The sequence below is a fragment of the Sciurus vulgaris genome (genome assembly GCF_902686455.1).
Source record: "Sciurus vulgaris genome assembly, chromosome: 5".
NCBI classification, from domain to species: domain Eukaryota; kingdom Metazoa; phylum Chordata; class Mammalia; order Rodentia; family Sciuridae; genus Sciurus; species Sciurus vulgaris.
Genome location: NC_136465.1, coordinates 144,119,334 through 144,134,164, shown reverse-complemented (window position 1 = coordinate 144,134,164; position 14,831 = coordinate 144,119,334). Strand labels below are relative to the sequence as shown.

The window sequence follows — 14,831 nt, the reverse complement described above, 5'->3', positions numbered from 1 at the left end:
ATGTCAAAGCTGACTTTATCAGTTTTAATTAGATAGTAAATTTACCACATTGCTTCCTGAAATTGTTCAGGAATACTGTGTTAGTAAAGGTCTTGCAGGATCTTTCTAAAATTGAGCTCAAGCAAATGGATAATTTCTAAAATCTCCATTTCTTTCTCTCCTATTACTCATGGCCCTTTATTTCTGATAAGACTCAGAGGGTAAGATTTTCTGGAAATAAGAAATATTACTCTCAATACAACTGAATACACACTGTATTTCCTTCATTGTTTTATGAGTATAGTTTCACAAACAAATGAAGTCCCTGAGAAATCTTGGATGTCAAACAGTTTGTAGACTAATGGAAAGTGTCCATTTATGTCCTAAAAAAAACTATGCCCTTTCTCTCCTGGGCAAATCAATAGTGCTGAGTAAAATGTGAAGCAGATAAAGGATAATGCTTGATTAACCTTAACTGCTATGGGAAGTGGGAACAAATGCTGATTTCATCAAGATATTTTCTCAAAAGTGCAGTGAACGAAATGTAACCACATTCTCTGTCCCCACTACAACATTTATTTTAGGAGTCTTCAATCAATTGTACTAAGAAAAGAACTAACAGCACATGTAAATTGGGGAAGGGGTTAAAACAGAAGGCTCATCTCCAATGAGAGTGTTGATTCCATAAGTTCACTAAAAACAGACCATCAGCTGGGTGCAATGATACACACCTGTAATCCCAGTGGCCCAGGAGGCTGAGACAGGAGGATCGCAGGTTGAAAGCCAGTCTCAGCAACTTAGCAAGGCCCTCAGCAACTTAGTAAGACCCAGTCTTAAAATTAAAAAAATAAAACAAAAAAAGGCTGGGAATATGGTTCAGGTTAAGTACCCCTGGGTTTAATCCCTGGTACCAAACAAAACAAAACAAAACAAAAGACAACAAAACAAAACAAAATAAAACAACAGGCCATCCCAGCCAGCCCACACAGGAGGTGCCTACAGTCAGCTTGGCCTGGCTCCCTCACCCAAGAGATTCACTGCGCCCAGCCAGCTGCACAGGGATAGTGAAAGTTTGGGGAAAAAAATATTCTCCCTGGATAGCCAATTTGTTACTTTCACCTTTAAAATTATTTCTTAGCCACAGTCAGGTTTTTGTAAAGCAACAAACTATTTCTCTTTAGAGAGCATGCCTTTCTCATCATGACGTGGTAGATACAAGACCATGATTCAGAGTTCTGACCTGTTCTTTTAGATCCCTGACACACTTTCCCTCTCAGTATGCATGTAATGCCAGTTTTTTTTTTTTTTTTTTTTCAATTTCCGCATTCAGTAGGGCTTTCCTCCAAATATCAAATAGGTCAGCCATAGACAACAGCAGAGGGAAATAAACAAATTCTAGTCCTTTCCTCCACCCCATAAAATTGACTAATGAATGGGGACTATTTTGGTTCATTATTTATTTCCTAAATTTTTTCACATAGCCTTATTATTTTCATTGCTGAAATATTTTATAATTTTTTAAATAAAGAAATCTTTCATAGGTAAATAACCTATGGAGAGGAACAGATGCCCCTTTGCAGTTAATTTTCTTTGAAACCACTATTAAGTTTTCAAAAAGTCTGCAAAAATTTGTAAATCAGTGTCTACCTTATTAGATTTTTTTCAAGAGTAACATGAATGAGGCCTGTAAAGTACATTATCAAGCCAAGCAAAAATGTTTAAGAGTTATACTGCTTTTCAAATTAATAATAAAAATGTAACTTATTTAGAATATACAGCTCCAGATCAGCTGTCTCACATTTGTCTATTCTATCGGATTTGTTGTCATTTCTACCATGGGCTGGGTTTCAGAATTTGAAGTTATGAACATTTAATGAAAGACCAAACTATCTGAATCACTCTAAATTTCATGAGTATAAATTAAAATTAGGGCTTGAAATTCACTGTAACCACTGTCTCCTGATTGTTAGAGAAAGAGACAAGGAGAACCAAGAGACCCAAGGGATACGTATCATAGGTACGGAGAGGACATGTTAAGAATCTATATTCAGTAAGAGTTAAAAGTGAACATTACCAAAAAAAAAAAAAAAAAAAAAGACTGAAAACATCATCTTTTAAAATCTAAAAATCTCTCACATTTCTCTTGGAGTAAACCATCAAGTACAGCCTCTCAACGTGCTCTTGGCAATCAGTTTTGCTGTGTTTTGGTTTTATATCCTGCATTGTAAAATATCACCATGTTTGTGCTGAGCATCTCATGTTGTGGTTGGCTTGTGTTTAGAGGCCAAGTTTTATTGGGGGTGGGGGGAGGTGCAGGCAACATGTTTAAAATGCTACGATCACACTCAGTGCTGCAAGATGTCCACATTGTGAAAGCACAGGAAACCAGCACAGAGGGGACAGGAGCTTCCCACAGATTCCTTCACCATATGGACTGAGCACCCAGGCACCATTCTATGTGCTTGTCACAAAGTAAAGAGAGCAAAGTCTCTGACATCACAGAGCTTATGATCCAGGGAGGAGAGGCAGATCATACATGCACATATGGCTAGATGATCAGCATCAGGGAAAAAGGGCACAGGAGTCAAAAAAAAAAAAAAAAAAAAGAGGACGCCTTGGTGATGCAATGAATTACTGACACATGGTGCTATTTGAGCAAGTATTAAATACAGTGCCTGCAAAAGCCATACTGCTCTTCGGAGGAGAAGCACCGAAGCTGGAGGAAAGAGTGGGCATCAATGCTCTCAGGAAGGAGCATGCTTGAGCCTAAGACAGACCATGCCAATCTTTTTACTGTCTCCATAGTCTGGCAAGTGGAATTGACTCTTTTACTTAAAATTACATAGAGATCATGTGTTAAGACTATATAGAAGGATTCCTATAATGTACATGCTTTAGCACTTCCTATAGACCAAGCTTTTTTCTAAGTGCTTTATTGTATTGCTTAATTTCCATAACAAGTCCTCTGAGGTAATTACTATTACCACCAACTGCAGAATGGGCAAATGAAACTTAGGGATGCTGAGCAGCATGCCGAAGGTTCTGGAGCCAGAGGACAGTAAAGCCTCAATCAATATTGTGGACCATTTGATTCCAGAGTCTAAACTGGTAAGCTATACTGCCTAACAGTCAGGTAAGTGACGTAAGTCCATGTAGACTGCTCTTTCAAATTGGGTTATATAATTGAGGAATGCTTTGAGGTGTGTTATTTTTAACAACACCTATAAACAGAAAAATCCTACATGCTGTTTCCCAAGGCCATCCCAAATACCCAACTGGCACAGCTTTGGATCTTCACAGAGCCTAGCATTTTCCAGCACATCTTAGGTGATAAAGCATGCACATATTTGAGAAGGCGATAAATTTTCATCCAAGCAGACCTGAAAATGCAAACCAAGTTTTTAATGGAATTTAGTTGTATGACATCTTCCTGCTATAGTTCCAACTACATTAAGGACTAAAATTAAGCATTACCAATTCTGATACTCAATATTAATTACACAATAAAGGCTATGTGAGCCTTTTAAGTCTATATAAAAAAATCAGACAATAACATGGGAGAAAAGTGACTTAATATAGGTGAGAAATTAGAATTCTTAATCTCTTTTCCCATAAGAAAATTGGTAAACAAAAATAGGTATTCAAGTATTTGAGGTCTGTTGCTTAAGTAGAGTGAGCTTCAGAAATGCATTTTTAAAACACTTTGGCTTCCAATATTTGCATATTAGCACTTTTCAAATAAAAATTTAATTATTTCTGTTATTGAATAGTACATCCAATCAAGGTAAAAAAGTATCAATACATATAAAAAATAATAGGATTTGCTGATAGTTTGATAGCATACCTGTGGTTAGAAGAGTACAAACTGTAGCACATGAAATAGGAAACTAAATGAGTATATGGTAAGAAATTCTGTATATTTATTTTTATGAATTTTATCAGGATTCTTATATAATCAAGTAAAAACTACAAATGGAATTAAAGAAAACTAGGATAAGTGTAGATTTCATAAAGGAAGATCCAATCATCTCTTGTATGAGGAAAGACAGATGTAATAAGGGTAGAATAATTTAGATTGATAAGTGAGAAAGCAACTGACAGAAGTAGCCATAATGTTCTACATGTATCCTCAGAACTTGCTGAGGTCTATTATTATCACAGTTCCAAAAACAAGATTGCTCATCCCTCTTCATATGAGTGAAACAATTAATTTTTATCAGTTAAGAATTGTTGAAAGTAGGTTACATGTATTATTTATTAAATCATTCTAACAAATATTTTCAAAATTGCTTCTATGAAATTCAGCATTCCCAAGCTAAGTAAGTGACTCTTCCAATGAAACCAACTGAGTGATTAACCATTTCAAGTTCTTTTCACAAGATCTCTAACAACATCACAATTGCTCTTTTTAACTTGCCATTTATTTTTCAAAAAGGAAACATGCATATGTAGTAAAGGTACATTTCTGGGAGTTATTTTAGTACAAATAATTTAAGAAAGTGACAAAAATTAGAGATGAAAACCACAAAGGAATAATGGAAGTTGTGCAAACATAAAGGTCCAATATTCAAGAAAATGAGTTCTAGTCTACATTTTTAGTATTTTAATGTGACCATAATGCAGTTTCACTATAAATTTTAAGACTGTGAATACTGTCTCTTAGCACCCATTGTTGACACTTGATATATAAGGAAATAATAGTTGTTTATAAGATAAAGATGGAAATATTTCATAACACAAACATTTCCCCCCTTCCTAAATATGTAGCTCTTCTTATTTCTTTTCTAGGGCTTAACAAAGATAATGATGCAGTCATGTATTTAAATCCTACTCAAGTGAAGAGAAACTGCTGATTTTGACTTTTTCCAAGTGAGAAGTCTAACATTGTAAAATCTCCATCTGGGAAAATTGTCATCCAGTATGACAAAGATTCTCCTTGACCAAGCATCAGACAGGCTCTTCTCAGCTCTCTTTTGGACCAGGTGTATCCCTGAGTCTTGTCTTCAGCCTGTTAAGTAGTTTAACAATAATTCTCCCAACCTGAATCTGATTACATGCAGTATCTGGTCACATTTCTTATCCTACCCTTGAGATCTGATCATTTGGCCTGCTTTCAGCAAAAAAGCCCTGTTAAGTCAGTTTAGCAAGAACTCCCTTATCCTTGGTGTCTTCTAGTAACTTTCCATCCACTCACCCCTCACTCTGCTAGTGAGCTATAGCAGGAGAGGAAAAGTATTTCTTCCTGCCCCCTTAATTTATTCACAGGGGTTCCTGTGACAAAAGACTGACTGACAAGTGAAAAGCACACAAACTTATTAACATTGTACCTGACTTGCGACGTGGAAGCCTTCAAAACAAAATGAAGACAATCATTAAAACCCAAGTGTTTTTAATGCTAGGACTGAAGAACAGTAAAAATAGCGTGGGGAAAATACACAAGGAGCATCGGGTAAGTGTAGCAAACTGGGGAGAATTTAGCAAGGCCTTTATGTTCAGATTCCTCTCTGTCACTCTGTCTTTGGAGATGAGGGAACCCCACGTATATGGAGGACACCACTCACATGAGGGTCTTATGACCTGATTGAGGTCAGAAAGTCCTTCTTGCACCTGCCATTTCTCAAATTCCTTCGGCTTAAAATATTCCACATACCAAGCTGCCATATTTTGTAACAGCATCTCCTGAACCCTGTCACTATTCACCCTCAGGTATCTTTTCTATATTTAGAGTTGAGCCTGACTTCTCTTTCTGATCATAATTGTCTTGACCCTATCACAACAGTGCTAAATAAAATCTTCCTTCCCACTTTAAAATGTGTCAGGATATTTTTTTTTTTCTTTTACAAGGACACAGGACTTTCAAGAGAAATTAATCAACCAGTCTGTTAGTTTTTCAGGATCTGCCAACCTATTTGTCTTTAAGTATAATAAAATTTATCTGTAGATGCAGATTAGAGTTCAAATATATAACAATGGGTTAGGAGCAGAGAAGGAAAGTCCTGGAAATAGAAGAAGAGGGGTGGAATGCTTAGGGAAGAATAAAGATTACACTCATAGGCAGCTTTTTATCACTTTTGGTACATTTTGAATAAAACAACGCTCCATAAGACCAAGGATCAGAAATATGAATGCCTATGAAGATAAAAGGAGCAGAGGAGGCGAGCTAAGGAAGTAACCAAAAGGGATTCTGAAGAATGCGTAGGGACTGGCGGTGGGGGTAGGGGAGCAGCCATGAGCCCACCCTCCCAGGTGGGAATGGGGACCAGGATGGGTAGAACTGAATTTTCAAAGAAACAAAGAATTGAGTTTTTCTGGAGAAGAGAATGATTTTACTGTGTGGTCCCACAATTCAAACAAATTATAGCTACATCTCCTTACGAAGGATACTCTGACAAAAAAATGTGAGTAAAAATAAACATGCTTAGAAAAATATAATTAAGTGAAATTCCCCAAAGATTTGGATGTTCTTAAAACTATCAAACTCAAGTAGATTTTCCTTTTAACCAACAGCCACTTAAGTTCCTGCCCCAACTCTTACCTCCTCTGGGCTTTTCTGATGTGAATCTGTACCGCCCTGCCCCCCCCACCCACATTTTTTTTAGATAAGTGTTTAAAAAATGATTGCATGTGGATTGTGATGCATGACAATACCCCAAGGATGGAAGAACTATAAATTCAATTTAGTTCAGTCAGACTATCTGGCCCCAGGTCTGGGCTGCAACTAGTCCACACTAGCAATTAGTCAACAAGTGGGGTTATATTAACCCTGTCTTCCCAGTATGAGCCTTAGAAAATTTGATAAACAGAAGAAAACAGTAAACACTTTAGAAATACATTTTGTTTAATTTTGTCTAACCAAAGTAACTAAAATGTAAAAAAAAAAAAAAGTGAATGCACCAAAAACTAGAACGGGAAATTTGTTAGAAGAAAAGCACTATAACTGAATAGATTGAAAAAGACCTCTATGGTTGAAAGGGGTTTGAAGGCAGACAGAGGTGGGATGAGATTAAAGTTGATCCTGTCACAACTGCAGCCCTCTGGGAAGTGGAGTCTCTATTTTGCTGAAACTAGACAAGAAGAATTAAGACGTTTGATTCCTATTGGTTATATACATAATCTAAATGCGAGGAAACTTACTTATGTGACAAAGGAGAACAAGAGTATGGTCACTAAATTTGGGTAAGTGTGAATAAACCCAAGACCAAAGGTGTTATTTCAATAATATCTCTGGGTCAATTTAATAAAATCAGATAAAACACAGTGAAAAACTAAGTTTCTCTCTTGATGGCAACCTATTATTTTCTGGGTTTGCCAACTTACCTAACTCCACTTTTTAACTACAAAATGTAAGAAACTGAAAAAAAAAGTAGTGAAAGGGAAATATATTTTCAATATTAGAACATATTTTACTCATCCAATCTGGTGATATTGGAATCATATATTAATAATGCCTAAAAGTCAAGAGATGCATGGTCTGTAGTTTTCCCATGTTACAAAGCTCATACAAAGTTTTGGAAGAAGCCATATGAGTCCTTCCCCATTTACAAGAAATGTGCCTTAACTGCTTACCAGAAAATTATTATTAACCCTGTCATTTTTTTTTTTTTTTGTCTAACAAAATGATGAGCTCAAAATCCCCCCATCCCCAAATACAAAAACCAAATCCCTTATATGGTCAAATCTGAAGCAGTCCTGTTTAACTTAATTTCATGGTCTTTTGTTCTAATTAGGATTCAGAAATACATTTCCCATCAGAAAACATCTATATATTTGGAATATTTCATATTTCTTCCATTAGACTAGCTCATATACATTAATTCTCAATCTCTCCCCCTCCACCCCAGATTCTACTCTTGGTGGTTATTTCTTTTCCATGGCTATTTCCCCACAACCATATTTACCATAAAATGTATAATTCAAATTGTAAGTAAAATATCACAGAACATGTGGACTTTTCCATATCACAGCTGCACTTTGTCACAGTAAGCTCATTTCTTTGAATTCTCTTCCTATGTTCCTCATTTTTATTTTGACATATAATCATTACTAAAGAGCACAACTAGATAACATTGGCTTTAATTATATAATAAAGTTCTGAAATAATTTATATTTTGAGTGCTTGGGAAAGGTAAAATGTGCACACACAGATTTCTATGGAATAACCCTGGGGATACATTCCCTTGTAATTTATATATAATGAACACACATGCAGAAGATTTATAAAATATTATACATATTAGAAATACAAAGTATGAATAAAACATCTAGCATGTGACACAGAGAGCTGAGTCAAAACTAGAATTAATCTACTAATGACTTCAGAAATTCATTTAGAGATGACTAATTGCTGAATTCCGGGTCTCACTAGAAAATGCACCTTAACTGGCACTTGCAGGTGGCACACAGATACGACAGGCCTATATGAAATATCATCTGCTGTGCACCTCAGAGTGGTCCAAACATCTCTAAGTTCAAATTATTTTTTTTTTCCATGGGATTAGCAAATATTCAAATGATCATGACTGAAGTAATCTACCCCGAGATCTACTCCCTTATGACCTAACTTTCTTCTCCTCCACATCCAGGTCTGTCCCATCCCATATTTTCATAGTCCCTAGGAGAAAGTGATCCTTTGAGATCTATAATATTCCCTTTGCTCCCTCCTTACTCTTTATTGGGACATATTTTCAATCTCCTACTCAAATCTACACACAACTATCTTTGGTATTTTATAAGTTCACACTTGTTTTTCGTATTGTCCCTTCTTTTTCATTTATCTCCAAACTTATTTACGGAATAAGTTTTATACTCCTCAAAACCAATCCTCCATTTCCTTAACATCTTAAAAACTTCTCACATTGCTACTGTGAAAATGCCCTCTTGAAGGCTACCAATGTCATCTTATTCTCTGACATGGATGCATGTTTTTAGTGCTTGCTTTCCTGTGCCTTTTAGCAGTAGTGTTCACTGTTCACCAACTTTGATTTCTATGTCCTGACTCTGTCTTGGTTGTCTTCTATATCCTGTATTACAAATACAGAAATTCCCAGGGGTTAGAAACTGGCTCTCTTCTCTTCTTTCATGCATCCCTTCCTTGATGACCTGACTCATTTTGCTGGTACTATTTTGTTTTTGTAAATGACTCCCACATCTCTATCCCTATCTATGCATGTTCTCCCAACTGTTTATTCGATAGGAATGTTCCCTAGAAAACTAGAATAGCTACTTTTTACACTGACATTGCTAAGTCCAAACTTAAGATTTTTCTCTTTAAACAAGCATACCACTCTGATGACCCTATGTCTATTTATGATATTTTTTCCTAATTAAATCTAAATTCGAAATTTTGGTCATTTGTTGTGGCTAACTCATTTTCCTACTCACATCCTATCAAATAATCTATTGCTTATATTTTCTTGTGTGTTTTTTTCCATTCCACTCATTCCTACACTCTAGTGGCTACACCATTATGCCTATACTATGATGATGTCCTTTTATTTATTTTCTTGCTTCTTTAAAGGCCCTATCTCCCAACTCTACATCCCTGAACACAACACACATTTTTCACTGAAGCATCTAATGGACATCCTAAGTTTCTGCTTTCACTAGTCCTCCTGCTTAACAAAATTCTGGAATACAAACACCTAATCTTTATCATGACTTTCCTCTGGTTTTATGTTAATTTTCAGGTCTATCTTCTGCTACCCTTCCTCTGCCCTTATTTATGTCTATGCATCTACCTGCCAGGATTCCCTCCTTTCTCTTCCTCTTGCAAGATTCTTCACCTATAAACATTCTATTGTTTCAAGCTGCTCTCAGATTGCCAACTCTGACTGGGTGCTTTTCCAGATCAATTCAGCTGCAAGTGATTTCTCCAGTGTACTTTGCTAGCACCAGCTTCTATCTCTCACTAAGCCTTGATTAGACAGCATTATTTACTGCCTTGATGCACAAGGATGGGGATGCACGTGTTCTCTCCTCCCCTACATCCCCACATTAGCTTGTACATTTCTCAAGGTCAGAGTTAATTTTTCATAACTTTGAAATCCTATTGCCCTTGGCAGAGTCTTACATATAAAGTTGGAACTTGTTAAAAAATAAGTAGAAATGAGTTCTGACTAAAAATAATTATATCCATAAGAATACAAGTTCTGACCATTGGTAATTACATTCTCTTGACTCCAGAGTTGATAATAAGTAAAAGAGACTTTGTACTAGGTAACATTTTCACTCTTCCCATTTAAAAAATTAGAATCCATAAGTTAATGCAGAATTTGGCTTAGTTCCCACAGGAAGAACAAAGCAGTTCCATTTTCATGTTCCCTATAGTCCTCAAGAGTCAGCATTTTTTGGTGTGCAAAAGTGGGTGAGAAGGCAGAGAAGATTGATGTCTTTTTAAAATAACTCCACAGAAAGACTAATTTACTTAGAGAAATAGATAACTAAAACTAGAAAAACAAAATGAATTTTGGTAAAGTTTTCCTGTTATAGAAATATCTTTTAACATAAAATGATGTCTAATATTGGAGAAACCACCCCCAAGATCAACTAAATGAGATTTAAAAATTGGTATCTGCCATTTGTGTAACAATGCCTGCATTATATACTGAAAACTAATATACAATTCTCTAGCTACGAACTTCAGTAAATGATAAGAGTGAACATTCCTGAAGAAGATACAAGACCATAGTCTAAAACTTACATTGTGCCTAATAGAGTTCTTCCATCATTTTTGCATTTGATCGTTGAAATTCTTTGCGTATAAAATAATCAAAAAGTCAATCATTTTAGAGCTAATTTATTAACTAATTTATGTAGAACAATGTGATTTTTGTAGAAAAAAAACCAAATTCATTAAGGAAAATATTAAAGAAACCAGTATTTTATTAAAAGATCTATATCTCAGAGATAATCAACAATCTTTTTAAATATGACATTAATAAGCAGTTGTAAACACACTTTATTTTGTGTAGTCATAACCTGACCTAATTGTGTTGCTAAAAGATTCTCAGAGTCTTCCTACACAGCTCCTAGTCATGGTAGTTGCAGGGAGATTTCAAAAAATGGAAGGAAATTCATTGTTAAAAATAAGAGTAAAATTATATTACCATGTAGATGTGAAAAATACAAAAGGCAATGAGACTACCTAAATAGAGAAGGAAATTGAGGTCTGTTTGCCATACTTTCATAAGCAGGTAACTAAAATTTATTCAGTTGAAACAAAAATAACAAAGAATGTTTTTATGAACAAAGGCAATAAACAGCAAGTTGAATGTTAGGTGGATGCTTTAATTTAGATTAAATGCAAAACTCCTAATAAATCATAGTCTATTATTTAAATAGGTCTCGCAGTTTCAGAATAGAAATTTAGATTATTCCCATGGTTTGTATTTTATCACTCTTGCCTCAGTGAAACCTTACTTTACTAGACTACTGAAAATCAGAACTCAAGCCTAAAGCAGACTATGAAAAAATATATCTGTTGATTCATCAATCATAATGTCACTTATTTATTGTTAAATACGAACTTCATATTCTAGTCAAGTCTGAAAGATACTTAATTTGCTGTTACTAGATAAGGAAAATATCATTTGAATAAATACATTTTCAATAGCAGTCTGAGTATGTTTATGAATCAACATTTTGGGGGCCTAGGAAAAAATAGCTTTGAGTTGGAGATTAAATATTGATTTCATGATTTTCTAGTCATTTAGAATAAACAATCTCATCAGTCAGGCTTGATTTGCAGTGCCCAAGTGTCTTTTTCATTTTTAGTGTAGGTCAGATAGCTCAGAGAGTTCTTTTCTCACTATTCCATGATATTGTGTTGAAGAACCCCATCTGCCCAACCACTTAAAATAACATTAACTTTCAAATGACACAAAATGAATAAAAGTTGAACTAAATTCCTGTATTATGTATTTAGAGCATTATATTAATCAGTGTAAAAAGAACAAATGAAGAAAACCTTGATCCCTTCCTTCTATGAAATATAACAAGTTTAAGACTGTAAATTCAACCCTTTTCTTAGAAAGACTGCACGAAGGTGCCTAAGTTGGATATCTATAAGGCCATCCCTTCTGAACTTCCTAACTTCTTTGCCTTTGCTTCATTTGTTTTCCCCAAGCCCTCATCTCTTCTGACATACTGTATCCTTCTTTTTATCTGCTTAAGTTAGGAAAAATTGAAGTTCCTAATAGGCAGGTACTCTTGCCCATTATTTTCACTGCTATATATCCAGCACCTAGAATAAGGCCTGAGACTCAGTAAATGCTTACTAAATGAATAAGAAGATTACTGTTATTTTTGTTTCCCAGACTTCAGGCTTGAATTTTCTCTTTAATATATGATCACATTTTTTCCATAAAGCTTTCCCTTATGTACCCTTGATTACAACGTGATTCCACTTAATTATGATGCTAGATGGATCCTTAATTTATCTAACCTTCCGTACAATGGGAATCACAACAGTATCTGTGGGTTATTGCTAGAAAGAAATGAAAAATCTCAGATGTGGAACCTAGCAACGTCAGCCATAAAGAAAAATGAAATGATGTCAGTTACAGGAATATGGATGGAACTAGAGTCCTATGGTAAGTAAAATAAGTCAAACTCAGAAGATTAAGGGTTGTATGTTTTCTCTCATTGGTAGCAGCTAGAGAGGAAAAGGAAAATAAAGATGGGGAGGATCTCATGAAAATCAGAAGAAGATCAGTAGAGGAAAGGGACCAAGGGGTGGGAAATGATAAGGGAGGGGGGAAAGAGCTGGGAGTGATAGTGGCCAAATTATATTGTTATATTGTGTATTGCATGCACGTATGAATATGTAACAACAAAATCCATCAGCATGTATAATGCACCAGTGGAAAAAAATGTGGGAAAAAAAGAACAATAGAACCTAGAAATGTGCTTGATATATAAAAAGTGCTTAATGATTTTAAGCCATCATTGTTCCTACCATTAGGATTATTAAATTATTTTCTTCTGTTGTAAAGAACTTATCAATTCTCAAAGCATCTCACAATTAATGTCAAGGGAAATCAGAACAGTCATTGCAAAACATGGTATCTTGTGATAGTGAGTACTTTAAGTTCAAAGAAATTAACAGAATCACAGAAGCAAGATGGCCACTTTGTGACCTCCCCACTTTCTCCCCTGAAGTAGTCCTAAGATCTTCATTAACTTCCTTCTTTCTGAAGACAGAGAGAAGAATCTGAGCACATAGGCCTTGCTAAGCTTCCCCCAATTAATTACCATAACAGCATACCCCTTTGTCCTTCAATTATACTTCTGTACAACCAGCCATAAAAACACATATGTTTCCCTGTTTTTTTGAGCCTTCACTTCTGAAGTCTCCCTTGTCAGGTAAAATTTCTACTAAACAAATTTGTACGTTAATGTTTTTTGTTACACAGGTCTCAGCCGTGAACCATGTGATAGGTTAAGGAAGACATATTATATTACTTTTCCTCCCCTAAAACAAACAAACAAAAACACATCCCATGTACGTTTCTTTCAGGAGCATCAATTTTCCACCTCTGTGCTCCCAGAGGACTGTATAGCCCCTAGAAGAACTGGTACACCGTTATCATTGTATTTTAATTAGTTGATGATGTTTGGTCTTTTCTGCTACACTGTGCAGTCTTGTAGGGTAGGATATGAAATCTCTGCATCCAGTCACAAAGCAGGCACTCTGTAGATGTTTGCCCAATGTACGAGCTACTGGAACGAAATGAGACTGATCCCATTATTTGTACTCACTTCACACACGTACTTTTGTTACTGTTTCAAAATTACATTTCTTGATATATGGTCTAGATCTGGAGAGCAGGGCCAAAGTTTTTAGCGTGGAAGAATGATGCAGAATGCATACGAGAATAAAAGCAATGGGCTAGAATTCAGTGAGGTGCTGCGAATACAATGCTTAGAAGACAGATACAAAACTCATTCTTATTTTCTCAGAAATAGCTATTCTATTTCAATAGTAATGATCTAATTTATATCTATTTTATGTTACAGATGTGTGACTACTCAAGGAAAACTTGTCATGAAAACATTTTTGATAAAGTTGAAAGGCAGTTCTTAGAAATGGGTATTATAAAGTGGAAAAGAGATACATGTTCAAGGTCTAATGTATGTGAGAATCAAACAATAGGTATTTAAAACTACATAAAAAAAATAACTTTTCAAAGAATTTTAAAAGTCATCCAAATGCAAAGTATTTAGAAACACTAAAACCTGTTTGCAAATGATAAAAATTTATAGCACTTTACACAGCTAGAAAACATTAATTTTACCTCTGGGGTTGGGGCAGCGGGGGAAGCTTGAGACCCAAAGATTTCTTTGTTGGCAGCTGTATAGTTGGCATTCAAAATAGGAGATTAAGAAAAATAACCTATCATCATGATGCATCTATATCCTAAAACTATATTCAGTGAGACTGTTCCTCTGAGTAACGCTTCTCATTAGAAATGTACTTACATTTGGCCTCAGCCTGGCTGCCAGATCATAATACTTCTCAGCTGCTTCATTCAGGCTTGCCTGTCTGTTAAAGAAAGAAAAATTATATCATTTATTTTAAAATTGTAGATAAGCAAACAGAACCATCATGCAAAAAACATTAACTTTAAAAAATTACAATCACACCAATTAAACAATAAGTTGCCCATACAGAAAACTGAGTGATTGCAATGAATGCATTATGATGTTTAAAGTATTATAAATAGTATCTCAACATAATCCCATTCAGATGGTAGGCATTTTAAGTTTACATATTAACAAATACAGTTACAATTTTCAAAGTTAACCCAAATAATGTTGAGACTTCAATTTTAACATGATGTCTCACTTACTTT

At 35.2% G+C, this 14,831-nt stretch overlaps 1 protein-coding gene across 3 annotated transcripts in view; it reads right to left on the bottom strand.

Annotated features, from left to right (window-relative positions):
• Window positions 1-14,831, bottom strand: part of TMTC2 (transmembrane O-mannosyltransferase targeting cadherins 2) — a 458,982-nt gene that overhangs the window by 30,607 nt on the left and 413,544 nt on the right. For all 3 annotated transcript variants that reach the window (XM_079143057.1, XM_079143058.1, XM_079143056.1), the window contains one exon: window positions 14,458-14,521. In XM_079143057.1, the coding sequence (XP_078999183.1) occupies window positions 14,458-14,521 (64 nt within the window). The remainder of the gene's footprint in view (window positions 1-14,457; window positions 14,522-14,831) is intronic.